We start from the raw sequence: 21,830 nt of genomic DNA, 5'->3' as shown, positions 1-21,830 counted from the left end.
TACCTGGCAGTATTTCCAGTATCGTGTAGTATACAGCAGCACTGACAGTGAGTTGTCCTGCCTACCTCACTTGTGTTTCATTCCGTACACCTAAATAAAATGTAGATCTCTCAGTTATGAACATAAATATAAGTAAGTGCCAGAGGTTAACGTCTTCACTGCAGGGCATCCTTGACTAGCAATCGAAGTGTCATTTTATTAATAACCCCCTGCCCTCTCTAATATTTGCTATTATCAGCTGGTAAGTCACTTAGTTAAAAGTTGTAGATGCCATAAGGTGGTGTGGGTGTGAAATGCAGGTGTATAAAAGGCATTCTAGGCTTGAGACGGTATTTGCTTGTATTTCTTACCCCTGGTAGATCACTGATCTCCATAACCTTTTTCAGACTCGCCCGAGACAGCTAGGCAATTGTAGGCTGAGGGAATCAAACCCTGGACCGCTACTGTTTTGAGTGAGGTGCCAGATTTTAACAAAATAGGCTGTAAACAAATTCTGAACTTAGCCTTTGTTGTACTGAAACAAACAACCATTTCACCTTGCTCAAACAGCTTAAAAAGCTTATCTTGCTCAGCTGCACAGCAACACTCATATGCATCATAAAAACCTGGCATTTACAATACAGCAAATATCTAGAAAGCAAGACGATTTTATGAATCTGTGCTACTCTTTGCAACCCTTACAATACCAGCTGTGGAAGCTATATTAGACTAAAATGCTGCAGATTCCTAATTGGTATCATCAGCATACTGCCCAGTAATAACTGGCCACATCTAAAGCGTACACATCCTACAATATGTGTGAGCAGAACATTGCCACACCTACTATAAAACATGCAAGATAGCAACATTTCCACAAAATCTACATAGATGACTAACTAGAACTTCAATGAAAAACATGCGATGATTCAGCTCACCTGGAACACTTTATTCTGCAGCTTTATTTTCCGATATTTTTCTTCATTTGGGTTATTGCATATGTTATCAATATACCTAAAATGAAAACACATACTTCAAAAGAATATACATGAAAACATGTTATTTCAACACTTTCATGAAACTATGCATTAGGAAAAAAATAAGAAAAGCTGTCCCATAGCAAATTGCCAATTCAAGCAATACACGAATAACAAGATTCAAATGAAAAGAAGCCATCTAGCAATATCTGAATAACTGCAGTAACCTCCTCGTAACTCCAACAGGATCAAGGGCCTTAGGATCCAGTTCTGGTAGAGCAGTCCATTTTAACCAACCTGCACCTCAGACTGAGGTGCTGGGCCAACTAGAATTCCTAAAACTGGACAGTACAAACAGGTAATACCCATGGGAAGTCTTGCAGGAACCCTTTCAAGAGGAAACAAATAATATAGTTTTACTTATTTATTCACTGACGGACGAGTGTCCTTGTTTTATCAGCTTAATGGAATAATAGCATGCACATTTAGTTAAAACAAAAACAAAGTTATGTACTTAACATAATGATAGATCTTATCATTCCAGTACATCCAATATAACAGGGGTCTTACAGTCCCAGCTTGGATCAGATCCAAATGATTTAGTTCTCTAGCAATGAGACCTTCTTAAACATTTATCCACAATGCCCTGCTCCTCCATGACTAACTCAGCTTACTCAGAGTTTGGTGCCTAGAGCCAAGTACTTTTGTACTGCCTTGGACTCCAAATAAAAGTTCTTAGATCCACACAACAGTAAGGGAGAAGAAGGCCGGGTTGTATCAGACAGACTGGAATGAAAGGATCTGTCACTATGGTGAGTACATACATTTCTTAGGTTCATAGGTATTTATTAGGCTATTGACTACAAGGGCCTTTTTAAGCCTAGCCATGCATCCCAAGTCTCTGACAAGTTCTGATATGCTTGATAAGTGTAAGCATGGGCCTGGGAGATGAACCATTTACAGGTTACCTGTGTCCATTAGAGACACAGGTGCCAAACCAGTGATGAATTTCTGGTTTCCCATCCAACCGTCCAAGTTGCACTTGAATTGGATTAGGGAGGCACTCTGCTTCACATGGATGGGGAGCCTGTTCCATAGATGGGGTAGTCTCTGGGATACATACCTGTCTCTCCAGCAGGTCCTGTTTATATCACAGGCAAGGTTTAAGTCTTTAGAACAAGTAATTCTGATACTGTTTTTTTTTTTGTGGATATACAGGAGGTCCATCAGAGTGGGGTCTGACAATGGCCTGTATGCCACGGCAGACAGTGCAGTGGTGTAGCGGTAGCATTGTCGCCTCACAGCAAGAGGTTCTCCGGTTCAATTCTCGGCTGTGGTGCCTTGTGTGTGGAGTCTGCATGTCCTCCCTGGGTTCGTGTGAGTTTCCTCCCACATTCAAGGACATGCATCTGGAGCGTTTCTCCCAGGCCTCTGCTGAAAATTAGCTTTGTTCCAAGTAGGACTTTCCCGGTTAACAAATGTTAAATAAATAAATAAAATAAACAGATCTCCCCTCAAAAGCCTGTAGGAGACAGAATACAGGGATAGGCCCTCGTGGCGGTCTGCATATGACATATTACTTATGCCCTATATTCTTTAGTGAGGAACCTCTGTGGACGTTTCAATTGTTGGATATGCCTGGTTAGGTACATACCAAAGGGGGCATTGTACTCAATGATAGGTCTGATGAATACAGAATACAGTGGAACAATGTCTTTCTTGGACTTAGATGCCATACCTTTGTTTATAAGTTGTGCAACATAGAATGATTTCCTCATCACTGTAGGCACATGATGATCAAAGGCTAGATTACTATCTATGAGTGTCCCTAATACCCTGACTACTGGGTCATCTCTAAGGGGTGTGTTGTCAACATGATAGTTACCAAGGATGGATGACTTCCCAAAGGATACTATTATGTATTTCTTGGCATTTAGGTTTAGTCCATGACTCTGACACCAGTTGTTTGTCTGTGTCAGCCCCTCCTGGAGAACATTTGTGTCAGTGTGAGATTCAACGACAGCTCCTAATTTGCAACCATCTGCAAACTTAAGTCAGCCAGAGACCACTGACATTGGCCTTGACTTCTGAGAAGTAAATGCCAAAAAGGAGCGGTCCAAGGACTGATCCCTGAGGGACTCCACTTGTGACTGGCCTCTTTGTAGAGGTGGACTCTCCAATTCTAACTTCCTGGGTCCTGTCTGTAAGCCAGTTGGCTATCCACCAGGTGACATACAGGTTTGTATCTAACCTCTTGAGTTTGTCAACAATGCCTGAGTGGGGTATTGTGTCAAATGCCTTGGCCAGGTCAAGGTAGGCAGTGTGAACGATTTTGCCCTCAACCATTGCTTTGGTGACCTTCTCAAAGAAGTCCACCAGGTTCAGTAGGCATGATCTGTCTTTTACGAAACCAAACTGGATTGGGTCCAGTGTCTGGAGGTTTACTATGTCTCTACTGATCATCTCCATGATGATCCTTTCCATGGCTTAACATATAAGCCTAGTGAGACTTATGGGACTGTAGTTTCCAGGGTCTGTAGATGGCTCAGTTTTGTGCAGATGGATGATTGTTGCCTTTCTCCATTCATGAGGCATGAAGCCTGTTTGGAGGCTGCAGTTAAATAGTAGTTCCAGAGGCCCTGATAGGCCATGTTTCATGGTATTTAGAAGGCATCCTGGGATACTGTCTGGGCCCACTGATGCAGTGTTCTTGGTCTTAGAAAGAGCATTAAGGAAATGTTCCCTAGTGATAGTAGGGGGAGTTATATTTGATGATATTTCCTGAGGGAAGATTGAGGGGGAGAGAGGAGTAAAGTTGGAGCTGAATTTAACAGCCAGGAGGTTTGCTATATCTTCTGGCTCAGTATAGGTGGCTCCATTTACAATGAGCTCTGCACACAGTTGTGTATTGCCTTTGAGGTTGTGGACATAGCTAAAGAATGATTTGTGGTTGTCCTTGGCCTAAGAGGCCAAACTTACCTCAAAATTGGCTTTGGTACACTTTACTTGTCCTCCGAGTTGTTTGTTTAGTTTAATTAGAGTGCTTTTATCCTGAAGAGTGCTGCATCACCCAATTTTTGCCATGATTTTCTTCCTCCTGTTATACATCCTATTGATGATTCCACCAGGGTGGCTTGTTTTTTGAGTTAGTTCTGTACTTATTCCTAGTGGGTACAGCTGCCTCTATGCAGATATTAACATGCTTGTACAGGGTTTCTGTGAACAGTTCTGCATAGGCAGAAGTGTTCTTAGGGTTTATAGGGGCCTGAAATTTTGCCAGATTCTCACTTAATGGCAGGAAGGTTAGCCTTAGAATAGTTCCTGAATATTTCCAGTTTAGCAGGGGGTCCGGGTTTTAATTTTACTTCGGACACCATTTTGTGGTCTGACCTTACCAAAGAAGGCATTACAGTAGGGAGTATGCAGCACTCTCCCACATTAGCGATAACAGATCCAGTATGGTTGCACCCCTGGTTGGTGCACTGACTATCTGGTCCAGGAATCTCTGTGCCTGTATGCTTGATGTCATATAGTATTCCCAGTTAATAGTGGGGTAATTAAAGTCACCCATGAATATGGTATTGGGTTGGATGGTTAGTGTTTCTAATAAGTTTAAATACATGGTATGGGTTTCCTGGGTCATAGAGGGGAACCTATAGCTTGCAAGGAAGTGGTATTGTATTTTACCTATGGTGATTTGAACATGGAGCAGCTCAAGTTCATTGTCCTGTTTGACCAGCCTTGAAGTATATTTATTTTTGATGTACAGACATCTACACCTTTGGTCCCTACCTGTGGTCTAAATGTGTGGAAGCCATTATAACTCTACACTGTCGGTGTGCTGTCTGCGGCTTTAAACCACGTCTCTAAGACTGCACAGACATCAGCATTCTCTAGGGTAGAGACAGCTTCCAGGGAGTGGAGTGTTTTGTTTAGGTTCCTATCATTGAGCAGTAACACCTTTAGATTTTCTTGGTTTTGATTTGCTATTTCAGAAGTACTTTCAGTTAGGCAATGCCAAAAACGGCAATAAGGGGAAGACAATGTTTTAGCGAATATTCGAAAGCCCTTAAAGTAGAGGTGCTGGCAAAGCAATGTGGTCTGTTGACCATCTCCTTTCATGCTGACAAACATTGCACTCCCTTAGAATGACACCAGAAACTAAGTTAATTCCTATTCAATCAGTCCATCAGATCCAACATATGGGTCAGAATCCCCAGCTATTAGAATCTTGGGTCCCTTAAGACAGGAGAGCCCTCACTGACTGCTAGACCCAGGAAGAAGTTGATAGTGAATATTTCAGACTGGAAAACTACAGAACCATACTCTTGAGACCAGGGGCATTCTCCCTCTCACTGTTGAGACACCGCAGCCACCAGTTACAGATGTTCTTGAATATTTCAGACTGGAACACTACAGATCCACACTCGAGACCAGGGGCATTCTCCCTTTCACTGTTGAGACACCACAGCCACCAGTTATAGATGTTCTTGAATATTTCAGACTGGAACACTACAGATCCACACTCGAGACCAGGGGCATTCTCCCTCTCACTGTTGAGACACCGCAGCCACCAGTTACAGATGTTCTTGAATATTTCAGACTGGAACACTACAGATCCACACTCGAGACCAGGGGCATTCTCCCTTTCACTGTTGAGACACCACAGCCACCAGTTATAGATGTTCTTGAATATTTCAGACTGGAACACTACAGATCTACACTCGAGACCAGGGGCAGTCTCCCTCTCACTGTTGAGACACAGCAGCCACCAGTTATAGATGTTCTTGAATATTTCAGACTGGAACACTACAGATCCACACCTGAGACCAGGGGCAGTCTCCTCCTCACTGTTGAGACACCACAGCCACCAGTTACAGATGTTCTTGAATATTTCAGACTGGAACACTACAGATCCACACTTGAGACAAGGGGCAGTCTCCCTCTCACTGTTGAGACACTGCAGCCACCAGTTATAGATGTTCTAGACACTTGTCCTGCATTTAACATAATTTCTGTAATTTTCACAATACTGACAATTGATATCCCAGGGCCCCACTTCACACTGCTGCAGTTAGAATTGCCACATATTCATTTTTTTCCAGACTATCTGGACATCAAACTGATTGTTCGGTAGTCCGGAAACACTGTAAAAACTCTGGTATTCTGTTTAAAAAAAAAGAAACAGACTCTCAGAGTTTGTTAAATCGGTGGATTTACTATGTTTTGTTTTGCAAAAACCACAATAAATCTGTAGAAAAAAAAAGGTATCATGATCGGAAAAAGAGGGTGCTCCCCTCATGTGATGCAAATATGACGTCACTGAATAAGTAGGAAGTGGGTGGATAATGGATGGGGTTATGGAGGTGCTGGTGGTGTGGCCTAAGTCAGGTTTTAGCCAATGAAAGGTGGCAACCCTAGCTACAGTCCTTATACCACAGGCACAGTTTACCCATGCTCAAAGAAAATCTGTAACACTTATTTTTATTAAAGCTTTTATATAGTTTGCAGTTCACCACTTGGTGGATTTTTATTCCATGGGTGCAAAATCCTATACAAAATGTTCTGAAGTCTCAAACTGTACTTACAAATTCTTCCTACTTGTGCACATCCAACAGTGCTGTAAAATAAAATACTGTGAGTTGCTTCCACTGTAAGCTATTTCTCTGGATGCACGTATTTTTCAAAAAATGAGAGTCTAGTGTGGCTCTAAGTGACTACCTTCCCCACATATGAAAAGGGGTTACTATCATTACCTGAGCACAGAGGTAAATGAGTCGAACAATGGCTGAAACTGTTCCACAAAAGTTGCAATAATGAATAGTGGTATACCTGACACAAACACCGAAGCTTCCTACCGCTCTGGACCCAGGAGCAAGTGTTACCGTGGGTCCAGAAGAGGGGCAAGTTTGAACAGTTAGTCATGTTGGTTTTCAACATTCTGAAGGTTGCAATGTGGGACTCACGCAGGTGGATTCAATGGGACCTGGTTACATTAATCATGTATATGAGCTTTTTATAAACAGGCACTACACTCCTTTTTGTCAAACAAGAAAAGATTAGACTTTCATAATGTATTTCAGGCAATATGAGCCCTGTAAAAGTGGACACAGCCTCTCATAGTACATGTAACACAACAGTGATAAGGACAAGTCAGGTTGGAAAAAAGGTCTGTAATAAAGTTTTCATAATTTGCTTCACAGAATATATAAGTCCCACAAAGGCAGACATAGCCTTTCATATTACATGTGATACAGATACGTTAATAAAGCATGGTGATAACCTCATAAAAATCAGGCATTTTCAATGAACAAACTGTATGCCACACTACAAACCAATCTATTACATGGAGCTATCCAAAATGAAAAATAGCAGCAACCACCACTGGATTCCAATATTTAATGACAAGAACGATAAAACAGCAACATATATGTTGTATATGTTGTATATGTTGTATATGTTGTATTTGTTGCATATCTTGTATATCTTGTATATGTTGCATATGTTGTATATGTTGTATATCTTGTATATGTTGTATATCTTGTATATGTTGTATATGCTGTATATGTTGTATATCTTGTATATGTTGTATATGTTGTATATGTTGTATATCTTGTATATCTTGTATATGTTGTATATGTTGTATATCTTGTATATGTTGTATATCTTGTATACGTTGTATATGTTGTGTATGTTGTATATCTTGTATATCTTGTATATGTTGCTGTTTTATCGTTTTATCGTTCTTGTCATTAAATATTGGAATCCAGTGGTGGTTGCTGCTATTTTTCATTTTGGATACATTTTGCTGTTTAGCAGTTTGACCTTTGGTGAAGCATCTTTACTTGTGTGTTTGGCATTACATGGAGCTGTTGAAGCTCAGGTGAAAGTGGTTTCTTAAATATAGTTCTACAGTGGTAGCTCATAGTGTGGTGCCATTTTTTTTGTTTGTTAAAAATAAAGATAAAAACCTTTTAACTAAGAATGAGATGAGGTTCCACAGGTTGCTGAGCTGGTAAACCCTCACACATCCTTCAGAAGAAATATTCAAAGAAGGGGCTGACGTCTAAGCTTTGTGATTGGCTCCTTGTTTTTTTCCATCTCCTTGATTTACATCCTATCAGCTCCCCTGGACCCTCCCACCATTGCCTGTAGTTGCCTTTAAATAAGTGACTTCATGAATGTAATGTATTAGAAAAAGAACACTCATCCATCTACCTACTTAACTGAATAAACTACTTGAAACTACCACCAAACCCCAACTAACCAATAAAAACTTCTTACATCACCAAATTATATGAATTGATAAATACTGTGACCCACCCACAAAACAATACTACCAATATGTAGCAACTGACTCATGCCAAACCCACCTGACCAATGACAACCTCTTAAATAGTACAGTTGTGTAAAATCTTACTACAACAGTAGAGGTCCCTCTCTTCACTACTGCAGTACTCCTAACAGGCGGGATCTCTTGCCAAGGATAGCCCAATATCTGGCCAGTACACCTAAGACATTAGTACTTACAGGCACCATACGTCACATGTACACTCCTCGACCAAGGCAAAGGGCATAGAGGTAACTTATGCATTAACGCATACACTCAGAACTGAAATAGCTCGAGGAGGAACAATGTTCTTAGGGACAAAGAAGAGCATGTACATCCAGAAGGAGAAAAGGGAGAGGAGTCCTTCAGCCAAGAGGGCAAGAAGGAACAGGCTAGAGAAGAGGGGGCAGAACAGAAGCAGTGAATACAGTGAACAGAAGAACCTCTACTGTTGTGGCAAGATTTTACACAACTGTACTATATCCTGCCATAACTGCTGCAGTATTCCTAACACAGGGGAGTACAAAAGCTCAAGAAGAAACCTGGGAGGAGGACAGCACTGAGAAGCCCTCCAGAAACCCATATAGAATAGCCCTAGCAAAGATGGCTCTAGCTCTGGAAATAATATCCAACTTGTAGTGCTTAGTGAAGACATGAACTGAAGACCAACAGCCAACCTAAAGGATGGAATTAACAACCAGTCCCTTGAAAAAGCACCACAGGAGGCAACAGCCCTAGTAGAAAGAGCTTTTACAGAGGAGGAAAGGCAGTTACAATGAAAAGAATAACAAAAATAATGGCCTTAGAAATACTAAGAGATAGCCAAACCCAAAGACCTGGGATGAAAGAAAACAAGCTACTCAGATTTGTGAATTTCTTTATTTTTAAATAAATAATATCTGGGTCATCTGTACAAATCCAAGGTGTGAAGAACCTTCTCAATGACAGACTGTGGAGAAGAAAAAAAGGAAGGCAAATGAATAGACTAATTAAAGAGACAACTCATTGACCACCTTGGGCATAAAATAGAAGTTATGTTCTTACCATAACGTTCCATGTTAGTTGTCTTCTTCTCGCCTTCTTCTTGCTGGATGGGTTCGGAGCCGACCTCGGCTCCGACTCGGCCACTCTAAAAGCTCGAGAGTTGGTTCCACCGGCTCGAGGCTCCCCTTATATCCCACAATGCTAGGCGAGAGTTACCTCAGATCTCGTTTGTAAGCTAACCCCAGCTTATAATAGTAACAGAATAACTGTAAAACAGAATCCACCTCTAACAACAGGAAGAAGGAAGGGTGACCTATATCCTGAACCAGGAAATATGCATAATAGCATATGTCTAAGAAAGAGGTGGTAGAAAGAGAGGTCACAATCAGAACTCCTCTAGGTCTGTCCAGGCCAGGGGGAAGGAGGGTGGGACGCAAGAAGAAGGCGAGAAGAAGACAACTAACATGGAACGTTATGGTAAGAACATAACTTCTATATGTTAAGTTGTCTATCTCGCCTTCATTCTTGCTGGATGGGACCGCGTCCCTAGCACCTTGTCCCGGGTGGCCTAACGGAACAGACTCCTGAGAACAGTGGAACCAAAGTTAGCTCTATGCCTAGAAGCTAAATCCAACTTATAATGAGAAATGAAAGTGTGAGGAGTAGCCCAAGTAGCCGCTGCACAAATGGTGTTGATAGGCAGTCTGTCTTGGAAGGCTAAAGAAGTAGCCAAAGCTCTGGTGGAATGAGCCTTAGGTTTATCAGGCAGCTTTTGATGTCTAATTTCATATACAAGGGAAATCAAAGATGTTAGCCATCTGGATAATGATACCTTTGAAACTGAAAGTCCCTTTCTGCTCTCCGCATAGGAGACAAACAGCTGATCAGATTTTCTGAACTGTTTAGTTCTATCCAAGTAGTACCTCAATTGACGGTGAACATCCAGGCAGTGTAATTTTTGTTCCAACCTATTGGAATATTCTGGAAAAAGACCGTAGATCAATGCTTTGATTCAGATTTGACGTCGAGACCACTTTAGGCAAAAAAGACGGGTTAGTTCGTAAGGATACTCTGTCCTTATGAAACAAAAGATAAGGAGGACGACAGCTAAGTGCTTGAAGCTCTGAAACTCTTCTAGCTGATGTAATAGCTACCAGAAAAGAGTTTTCCATGATAATAATTTTAAAGAACAGGAGACTGCAGGTTCGAAAGGGGAAGAATCAAAGAAGCAAGAACTAAATTTAGGTCCCAAGGAGAAGGAGGATTTCTTATAGGAGGTCTGAGAAGAAAAACTCCTTTCAAAAAGGCTTTGCAGAGCTTGTGGGACATTAGGGCAGATTCAGAAATACCCACATGAAAGTTAGAAATAGCTGCCAATTGAACTTTAAGTGTAGAGGGGGATGAACCTGCATGGAAGAGTTCAGCTAGAAAATCGAGGACTAGTTGGATGGAAGCAGTGAAAGGATCTATGTCCTTTCCTTGAGCCCAATATGTGAAGCGTTTCCACTTACTCAAATAAATCTTTCGAGTGGAAGATTTATGGGAAGCTATCAAAATATCTCTAACAGAGTGAGATAATTGAGGAAGCCTGGCTAAGGTTGGAACTGGAGGAACCAAGCAGTGAGGTTCAGAGAGGGGAGGGAGCGATGAAACTGACCCGACTGATGGATCAAAAGATCTGGAACTAGGTCCAGATTCCACAGTCGCTCCAAGAGAAAACGATGTAGAAAGGGGAACCACACTTGTCGAGGCCAGTAAGGAGCAATGAGGATCAATGAGGCCTTCTGAGCGATAGCTTTCTGTATTACTTGAGAGATCAGTGGGAAAGGAGGAAATGCATACAGAAGTCCCCGGGGCCAAACTTGAACTAGAGCGTCTCTGCTGGGTTGGCCTGGTAAAGGGAATAGAGTGAAATATTCTCTGCACTTGCTGTTTTGGGGAGTAGCAAAAAGATCGCAGCAAGGCTGGCCCCACTTGAGAAAAATTTCTCTCACTACAGAGTCTTTCAGAGACCACTCGTGAGGCATGAGTATAGCTCTGCTCAACTTGTCCGCAATTTGATTGGACTTCCCGGGGATGTGCGTTGCTATCAGAAACCGCCGAGAAGAAATCGCCCATTGCCACAGTCTGAGTGCTTCTCGACACAGGGGTATGATCTGGTTCCGCCTTGTTTGTTGATGTACCACACTACAGACATATTGTCTGTCTGGATTGCAATCGTTCCCAAGGGAAGAGAGTCTTGAAGGGCTTGCAACGCTAAAAGCACTGCTCTCATCTCCAGAACATTTATGTGCAAGTGGCATTCGTTTGGTTGCCATGTGCCCTGGACCGTCCTGCCCTGATAATGCCCCCCCCACCCGATCAGGGAGGCATCCATTGTCAGAGTAGCAACCGGAGGAGGTGGAACAAAGGGTCTTCCCGACAAGAGCTGAGGGGAAGACATCCACCACATGAGATGCTTTTTGCACGCTTGCGTGATCATAATGGTGTGAGACATTGGAAGTTCCTGGTATGACCATTGAGTAAAAAGCATCCATTGAAGGATCCGCATGTGGTATCTGGCTAATGGAAGCAGAGGTATGGCCGTTGCCATAATTCCCAACACCTTTAGAACTAACCTGGCTTTGATTCTGTTGTTGTTGAAAAGGAGTGATACCAATTTGTGAATGTCTGTTATTCTCTGATGTGTTAGTCTTGCAGACATGTTTATTGTATCTAGATTTGCGCCTATGTAGGTAATAGTACGACAAGGCGACAAAACAGACTTTTCGCAATTTATTGAAATACCCAGCTTTTGACAAACGCGAAAAGTGTAATCTCTGGCCATCAGAAGGAGATGCTTGGTGGGAGCTGTGAGGAGCCAGTCGTCCAAATATGGAAACACCTGGAATCCTTGTCGTCTCAGGTGAGAAGCTACCACTGCCATGCATTTGGTAAACACCGGGGCAGTGGTGAGACCAAAGGGCAGGGCCCTGAACTGAAAATGACTGGTTCCCAGCCTGAAGCGGAGGAATCTTCTGGAGCGTCTGTTCATCTTTATGTGATAGTACGCATCCCGAAGGTCTATAGAGCACATCCAGTTTCCTTTCCCCAAAGGGGAAGGATGGATTGCAGCGTGACCATCCGAAATCTTGTTTTGTTGACTGATTTGTTCAAGACACTGAGATCCAAAATTGGTCTCCAGTCCCCTGTTTTCTTTGGAACTAAAAAGAACCTTGAGTAGATTCCGGATCCTTGCTGGTCTGCTGGAACTGGCTGAATTGCTCTTTTTGCAAGCAGTTTTGAAATCTCCAAAACTGCTAGATCCCTTTGAGCGGGTGGAACATCTGGAAGGGATTTTTTTGACTGATTTGGAAAGCGAAGAAAGGGGATAGAATAGCCTTCGGAAATGATGGACTGTACCCATTTGTCTTGAGTCAGGGATAGCCAGGCTTCTGGGTACAGTGACAATCTTCCCCCGACTGCCTCCGAAGATGGGCAGTCGGGCAACACCTCAGGGATGCTGAAAAGGCTTGTCAGGGAAGACTTCCCGATTGCCCTGGTTCTGCAGACCCCCCCTGCCCCTAGGGCGACGTCTACCATTGTTATTCCCGCCTCTGCCTCTGGTGGGAAAACGACTCTGTGCGTCAGGCGAAGTCCCTTGAGATTGTTTACGGAACCACATCTTTCCACCTTTCTGGCCTTTGGGGTAAGGCCTGGAAGGAGTAGAAAAACGGACTCCGACGGCAGAAAGGGTCTTGCCATCAGTCTCGCACCTAGTCAAGGTTTCTTTCACTTGAGAACCAAAGAGGGATGATCCATCAAACGGGGAGTTCGTGAAAGACGTCTTGAAGGGTCCATAAAATTGCATAGCCGCATCCAGGCATGCCTACGTAAGGCCACACCTGTCCCTGCGGCTCTGCTCGCTCCATCAGCCGCGTAAGAAAGAAGGCTTATGTAGGAGTTGGTTATGGAATTAAGGGTAGCCAGCTGCGTGTTCATCTTATCTTGGAAACCCGCAGCTGTAGGGTCCTTTAACATTTCACTCGCTTCCTTGATCAAGTCCCTTTGAAGACGAGTAAAATGGCACAGGTAGTTCAGCGTACGCATGGTAAATGTCGCTGACGAGAACATCCGCTTCCCGTACCTATCCATGGACCTAGATTCCTTGTTAGGTGGATGGACAGGTACTGAAGGATCAGCTAGCTCCTTCTTAGTGGCAGCAGCTACCACCATAGCATCCACAGAAACTCCTTTTGTTAAAAACTGTTTGTCTGCTGGAGCTGTTATGAACTTGGAGGGTCTCCTGGGAGTGGGGTCCACTGAATCAGGAGCCGTCCATGCCTTCTTAGCAACCACCTGCATGAGGGGGTCGAAGGGGGGGGACACCCAGGAGGTGGAAGGATGAGAGCCAAACGCCTCAAGATACACAGATTCGTCCTCCGAAGGGTTGAGGGCTGGCCAGTTTCCCCTCTGTTTCAGGATCTCTAGAATGTCTGCAAATGAGGCATCTTCAGAAGGGGAACGGGGGGAACCCTCAGAATCATCCAAATCTGTGTCTGACGTGATGGACTCAGGTGAGTCAATGTGTTTCCTCTTACACTTCCTCTTCCGAGGGGGCTCTTCTGCCAAATCAGGAGAGGCCTCGGAAGAGGATGAAATCCCCACAGGGGGTTCCTGAGGAGCTGGCTCTCTGCGGTCCGGGATGAGGGAGTGAGTCGACTTAGCCTGAGGCACCATAGAGGGAGGGGCGGTCGGAGCCGACTGTGGAGTAGAGCCAGGCTCTAACACACTCCGCATGACCTCGAATGCACCCCTGTCGGGCAGAGCCAGAGGTCCCCGCTCCGAGAAGCTAAGAACCCCCCTCGGCACCGACAGTGATGGCTCCGAGGCCGATGTCGGAGCCGAACTCATCAGCGCCGAAGCACCGAGAGGGAGAGGGGGGTCGGACAAGGGTCCGATGCCACTCACCCCCTCGGAGCCGACGAGGGAAGTCCGGCGCCGAGATTCTTCCAAGGAAGAAAACGGAGCCGACGACGGAGCTGAAGACAATTGTATCGGCTCCGACGCTATCACAGTCTCGGTTCCGACACGACCCGGCTCCGAGCTCAAGAGAGTCGAAGGAGGAATATGTTGATGGACCGGGGCAGGCATCGACTGATGAGTCGGGCTCTGAAGCATCTGGGCCAGTGCCTCGGACTTAAGTAGTCGACTCACTACCCTCTGAAGGTCATGATCTGACAGCCTCGATGACCTAGAGGAGTGAGATCTTTGGCTCCGTTCAGACAGCAGCGGAGATCCTGGAGCCGAATGAACGGAGCCAAGAGATGGTGACCTGGACCTCTTCCTAGTTGTCGGCTCCGAAGGTCTGGTCGGAGCCGACACGGGAACTTCTACTACCTCGGCTCCGGCCGGAGCCGAGGGGGCCACAGAAACTGTGGACTGAGACTTATCGGCTCCAGCCGGAGCCGATGAAGGCAGAGGTTGAGAAACCTTAGGTCTCGGCTCAGTTGCCGGAGCCGAAGACCTAGATGCCTTAGAGGGCTTCCCTGTTGAAACAGACAGGGAATCCTCTGGCTTGAGTAAGCCTCTGAGAATCAATTTATTCTTTCTTTCCTGCAGGACCCTGGGGCTGAAGCCATGGCACACAGCACAGGAGTCCTGCAGGTGCAAAGGCCCCAGACAGTAGACACAAGAAGTGTGAGCGTCTGTCAGAGACATTTTCTGACAGCACGCATCACACTTCTTGAATCCGGAGACCTTTGCTTCTTTAGACATTTTTTTCTTTTGAACAGGTGTACACAAACACACACACAAACACACTAGTTACACCCTGTCAAGTTAAAATATAATAAAACCAGTAACTAGGATTTTAAAATAAAGTAAAACACACACACTCCACTAGGGAAGGAAAGGCCTGTAGGCCCAAGGGAAGAACCTAAGGTTCTTGAGGGAAAAAACGGAAATTTTTAGAAGGGGATAAAATTTACTCTAAACTAAGGGAATTAAGTAAATATATTAAAATTAAAGGGGTTTTGAAAGACTAATCTCAACAAGAAAAGTTACTCACCAAGAACCGGTAGAAAAACCAACCTCGAAGCTGCAGCGGCAAACGAGATCTGGGGTAACTCTCGCCTAGCATTGTGGGATATAAGGGGAGCCTCGAGCCGGTGGAACCAACTCTCGAGCTTTTAGAGTGGCCGAGTCGGAGCCGAGGACGGCTCCGAACCCATCCAGCAAGAATGAAGGCGAGATAGACAACTTAACATAGGAGGATTAGTGTGAAGAGACACCCTTGTCTCTCTGAGAAACTAAAAAGGGAGGAACAGCCATGAGAGCCTAAAGCTTAGCTTCTCTTAGCTGAAGTGACAGCTAAAAGAAGAACAGTCTTCCAAGTACTTATTTGTAAGGAAGCTGAAGCAGCAGGCTCAAAAGGAGCTTAAGTCTATTTTTCAAGAACAAAATTAAAGTCCCAGGAAGGCAGAATTAGCTTCCTGTGAGGCTTAATATGAGGGACACCTTTTAAGAAATTGCCTGATCTCAAATCTAGAGGCCAGAGGATGAGCTAAGGGCAGGCAAGCAGAAACTGCTAACAAGTGAGCTTTAATTGAAGAATATGCCAACCCAACATGGAGCAGATCACACAAACATGGCAGAACCATATGAACCTGTACAGATAAGAGATCCTGGTTTCAAGAGAGGCACTAGAAAGAAAATCTTTTCCATTTCGATAAATATGATTTCTTGGTACTGGGTTTCCCGGCATTCTGCAGGACCTTAAGCATGTCCTCAGAAAAGAGGTGCCTAAAAGGGTTCCAAAACCCTATTGCCCAGAGTGCCAGTCAAATAGTGGAGAAGTGAGGATGGATAACAGACCCCTTTGTCTTGTGTAAGAAGGTCCATCCGGTGAGGTAACTTGTGGTGATTGCCCCTGTTTAAGTGAGAAAGAAGGGGAAATCAATGCTGCCTGGGCCAAAAGAGAGTCACTACTAAGATTTTGCTTGTCTGACTTTGTGCAAGAACCTCAAAAGCAGATGAAGGGGTTGGAAGGCATACACAGATATCCCCTTCCAAGGAAAATACAGGGCGTCCACTTTCTAAGCCAGAGGACTTGTGAGTCTGGAAAAGAATAGAGGAAATTGTCTATTCAAAGGGAAGGCAAAAAGATCTACCTAACGGATACAATCTATGGACAACATCCAGGAACACATCTCTGTGAAGCATCCATTCGTGAGCTTGTGTGCTGCACCTGCTCAAAGAGACTGCCAATAGACTGTGCTCTGAAGGAATGTAAAATGCTTGAAAAGTCACTTGACACTAGACAGCTAGATCCCAGGCTAGAAGAACTAGCATGCAAAGAAGACTGTACCTTGTACATCCTTGCTTGTTGACATACCACATCACAGTGGTATTGTCTGCGAAAATTTTGAGGGCCATGGGATGAAAAAGGGAATGAAAAGCCTGAAGAGCTACAAGCAGGGCCCTCATCTCCTTTATGTTGATATGGTCTGACCTCTGATGCAGAAGCCAGAGACCTTGTACTTTAAGACAGCCAAAAGAGACCCCCCCATCTCAAAAGACCTCTTGAGTCAACACTGGAGCTTGGAAGTAAGGCAGCCCCAGGCTGAGAGTGAGTTGATGAATCCGCCATTGAAGCTTGAGCTCGAGACAAGAAAGGAAAGATACTGCGAAGTCCAGGGGGTGACAATGTTGAAGTCGCACTGACTTGAGGTACCACTATAGTTTTCTCGTAAGTAGCCTGACCAGAGGAAGCAAAGGTACAGTGGAAAACAGAAACCCATGGTCCCTGAGAAAGACCCTGGTTGTGACTGACTCCAGAGGAAGAAGGGACTGGAAAAAGGCAATAAGAGACAGGGTCTTGTGGGCAGGCAGGGATGCCAGCATGGGGATGGTCTGGATTCTGCAACCAAGGAAAACAGGATAATTATTAGGGGTGAGAGCTGACTTTTGAAAGCTTAAGATGAACCCTAGGCTGTATAACAGGAAAGTAGCAAACTGGTGATTCTGAAGCAGAGTCTCTGGGGAAGGAAGCTTAAATGAGCAATTGTTCAAATAAGAGCTGAACTCCTCTCATTCTGCAAAAAGCAATGACAGGAGGGAGGCATTTGGTGAAGACCCCTGGAGCAGTAGAGAGGCCAAAGGGCAAAGCAGAGAACTGAAAATGCAAGGAAGAAACAGGGAAATGTAAACATTTCTTAAAAAGTGGATGGATGGAGATATGAAGGTAGGTACACTTGAGATCTTGAGAGACCAGAAATGCCAGGTGAAGAGGAAATAAGGTTTGAGGATGGATAGGATATGAAGGTAGGTATCCCTGAGATCCAGAGAGACCAGAAATGCCAGGTGAAGAGGAAGAGGAAATAAGGTTTGAAGATGGATGGAGGCATGAAGGTAGGTACCCTTGAGATCCAGAGAGACCAGAAATGCCAGGTGAAGAGGAAATAAGGTTTGAGGATCGATAGAGATGTGAAGGTAGGTAACCCTTGGGATCCAGAGAGACCAGAAATGCCAGAGGAAGAGGAAATAAGGTTTGAGGATGGATAGAGATATGAAGGTAGGTACCCTTGAGATCCAGAGAGACCAGAAATGCCAGGTGAAGAGGAAATGAGGTTTGAGGATGGATGGATATATGACGGTAGGTACCCTCGAGATCCAGAGAGACCAGAAATGCCAGGTGAAGAGGAAGAGGAAATAAGGTTTGAGGATGGATGGAGATATGAAGGTAGGTACCCTTGAGATCCAGAGAGACCAGAAATGCCAGGTGAAGAGGAAATGAGGTTTGAGGATGGATGGATATATGACGGTAGGTACCCTCGAGATCCAGAGAGACCAGAAATGCCAGGTGAAGAGGAAGAGGAAATAAGGTTTGAGGATGGATGGAGATATGAAGGTAGGTACCCTTGAGATCCAGAGAGACCAGAAATGCCAGGTGAAGAGGAACAGGAAATAAGGTTTGAGGATGGAGACATGAAGGTAGGCACCCTTGAGATCCAGAGAGACCAGAAATGCCAGGTGAAGAGGAAGAGGAAATAAGGTTTGAGGATGGATGGAGACATGAAGGTAGGTGCCCTTGAGATCCAGAGAGACCAGAAATGCCAGGTGAAGAGGAAATAAGGATTGAGGATGGATGGAGATATGAAGGTAGGTATCCTTGAGATCCAGAGAGACCAGAAATGCCAGGTGAAGAGGAAGAGGAAATAAGGTTTGAGAATGGATGGAGACATGAAGGTAGGTACCCTTGAGATCCAGAGAGACCAGAAATGCCAGGTGAAGAGGAAATAAGGATTGAGGATGGATGGAGATATGAAGGTAGGTACCGTTGAGATCCAGAGAGACCAGAAATGCCAGGTGAAGAGGAAGAGGAAATAAGGTTTGAGGATGGATGGAGACATGAAGGTAGGTACCCTTGAGATCCAGAGAGACCAGAAATGCCAGGTGAAGAGGAAGTAAGGATTGAGGATGGATGGAGATATGAAGGTAGGTATCCTTGAGATCCAGAGAGACCAGAAATGCCAGGTGAAGAGGAAATAAGGTTTGAGAATGGATGGAGACATGAAGGTAGGTACCCTTGAGATCCAGAGAGACCAGAAATGCCAGAGGAAGAGGAAATAAGGTTTGAGGATGGATGGATATATGACGGTAGGTACCCTTGAGATCCAGAGAGACCAGAAATGCCAGAGGAAGAGGAAATAAGGTTTGAGGATGGATGGAGATATGAAGGTAGGTACCCTTGAGATCCAGAGAGACCAGAAATGACAGGTGAAGAGGAACAGGAAATAAGGTTTGAGGATGGAGACATGAAGGTAGGCACCCTTGAGATCCAGAGAGACCAGAAATGCCAGGTGAAGAGGAAGAGGAAATAAGGTTTGAGGATGGAGACATGAAGGTAGGTACCCTTGAGATCCAGAGAGACCAGAAATGCCAGGTGAAGAGGAAGAGGAAATAAGGTTTGAGGATGGATGGATATATGACGGTAGGTACCCTTGAGATCCAGAGAGACCAGAAATGCCAGGTGAAGAGGAAATGAGGTTTGAGGATGGATGGATATATGACGGTAGGTACCCTCGAGATCCAGAGAGACCAGAAATGCCAGGTGAAGAGGAAGAGGAAATAAGGTTTGAGGATGGATGGAGATATGAAGGTAGGTACCCTTGAGATCCAGAGAGACCAGAAATGCCAGGTGAAGAGGAACAGGAAATAAGGTTTGAGGATGGAGACATGAAGGTAGGCACCCTTGAGATCCAGAGAGACCAGAAATGTCAGGTGAAGAGGAAGAGGAAATAAGGTTTGAGGATGGATGGAGACATGAAGGTAGGTACCCTTGAGATCCAGAGAGACCAGAAATGCCAGGTGAAGAGGAAGTAAGGATTGAGGATGGATGGAGATATGAAGGTAGGTATCCTTGAGATCCAGAGAGACCAGAAATGCCAGGTGAAGAGGAAATAAGGTTTGAGAATGGATGGAGACATGAAGGTAGGTACCCTTGAGATCCAGAGAGACCAGAAATGCCAGGTGAAGAGGAAATAAGGATTGAGGATGGATGGAGATATGAAGGTAGGTACCGTTGAGATCCACAGAGACCAGAAATGCCAGGTGAAGAGGAGGAGGAAACAAGGTCTGAGGATGGATGGAGACATGAAGGTAGGTACCCTTGAGATCCAGAGAGACCAGAAATGCCAGGTGAAGAGGAAATAAGGATTGAGGATGGATGGAGATATGAAGGTAGGTACCGTTGAGATCCAGAGAGACCAGAAATCCCAGGTGAAGAGGAGGAAGAAACAAGGTCTGAGGATGGATGGAGACATGAATGTAGGTACCCTTGAGATCCAGAGAGACCAGAAATGCCAGGTGAAGAGGAAATAAGGATTGAGGATGGATGGAGATATGAAGGAAGGTATCCTTGAGATCCAGAGAGACCAGAAATGCCAGGTGAAGAGGAAGAGGAAATAAGGTTTGAGAATGGATGGAGACATGAAGGTAGGTACCCTTGAGATCCAGAGAGACCAGAAATGCCAGGTGAAGAGGAAATAAGGATTGAGGATGGATGGAGATATGAAGGTAGGTACCGTTGAGATCCAGAGAGACCAGAAATGCCAGGTGAAGAGGAGGAGGAAACAAGGTCTGAGGATGGATGGAGACATGAAGGTAGGTACCCTTGAGATCCAGAGAGACCAGAAATGCCAGAGGAAGAGGAAATAAGGTTTGAGGATGGATGGATATATGACGGTAGGTACCCTTGAGATCCAGAGAGACCAGAAATGCCAGAGGAAGAGGAAATAAGGTTTGAGGATGGATGGAGATATGAAGGTAGGTACCCTTGAGATCCAGAGAGACCAGAAATGACAGGTGAAGAGGAACAGGAAATAAGGTTTGAGGATGGAGACATGAAGGTAGGCACCCTTGAGATCCAGAGAGACCAGAAATGCCAGGTGAAGAGGAAGAGGAAATAAGGCTTGAGGATGGAGACATGAAGGTAGGTACCCTTGAGATCCAGAGAGACCAGAAATGCCAGGTGAAGAGGAAGAGGAAATAAGGTTTGAGGATGGATGGATATATGACGGTAGGTACCCTTGAGATCCAGAGAGACCAGAAATGCCAGGTGAAGAGGAAATAAGGTTTGAGGATGGATGGAGATATGAAGGTAGGTATCTTTGAGATCCAGAGAGACCAGAAATGCCAGGGGAAGAGGAAATAAGGTTTATAGAGACAGCATCCAAAAGGTAGGAATTTTGAGAAAGGTGTTGAGCTGGGAGAGGTCCACAGTTGATCCCACAACATCCTCCATTCCTGGGAACCAGAAACATTCTTGAGTGAAAAACCTCCCCCTACCTGGGCCGGGGTATGGCTTGAATGGTGCACCTCTGAGACAAAAAAAAGGAAGCTGTTCCAGAGGAGGTTTGAAGAATGCCCAAAATGGCAAACCATGAAATACCCCTGAAGAATAACAGACAAAACCGACGAGTCTGCTGTGATTCATAACCAGTTTGGAAGGGACAGGGAAGAAGAAGAAATGAAGGCAGTCAGGTGAGGGAGAGGAGAAGCAAACTGTCAAGCAGAACCCAGCTTGTCGTGAAAAACAGGTTTCTGCAAACTGTCAAGCAGAACCCAGCTTGTCGTGAAAAACAGGTTTCTGCAAACTGTCAAGCAGAACCCAGCTTGTCGTGAAAAACAGGTTTCTGCAAACTGTCAAGCAGAACCCAGCTTGTCGTGAAAAACAGGTTTCTGCAAACTGTCAAGCAGAACCCAGCTTGTCGTGAAAAACAGGAAAACAGGTTTCTGCAAACTGTCAAGCAGAACCCAGCTTGTCATGAAAAACAGGTTTCTGCAAACTGTCAAGCAGAACCCAGCTTGTTGTGAAAAACAGGTTTCTGCAAACTGTCAAGCAGAACCCAGCTTGTCGTGAAAAACAGGAAAACAGGTTTCTGCAAACTGTCAAGCAGAACCCAGCTTGTCGTGAAAAACAGGTTTCTGCAAACTGTCAAGCAGAACCCAGCTTGTCGTGAAAAACAGGTTTCTGCAAACTGTCAAGCAGAACCCAGCTTGCCGTGAAAAACAGGTTTCTG

At 44.7% G+C, this 21,830-nt stretch overlaps 1 protein-coding gene across 1 annotated transcript in view; it reads right to left on the bottom strand.

Annotated features, from left to right (window-relative positions):
• Positions 1-21,830, bottom strand: part of UBXN6 (UBX domain protein 6) — a 1,665,022-nt gene that overhangs the window by 551,387 nt on the left and 1,091,805 nt on the right. The window contains exon 6 of the mRNA XM_044090584.1: positions 915-990. Within this exon, the coding sequence (XP_043946519.1) occupies positions 915-990 (76 nt within the window). The remainder of the gene's footprint in view (positions 1-914; positions 991-21,830) is intronic.

This window comes from Protopterus annectens, chromosome 13.part0 (genome assembly GCF_019279795.1).
Source record: "Protopterus annectens isolate FY-2018-M chromosome 13.part0, PAN1.0, whole genome shotgun sequence".
In the NCBI taxonomy this organism is placed as follows: Eukaryota; Metazoa; Chordata; order Ceratodontiformes; family Protopteridae; genus Protopterus; species Protopterus annectens.
The sequence above is the reverse complement of the archived record's forward strand: the minus strand, read 5'-3'. Positions and strand labels throughout refer to the sequence as shown.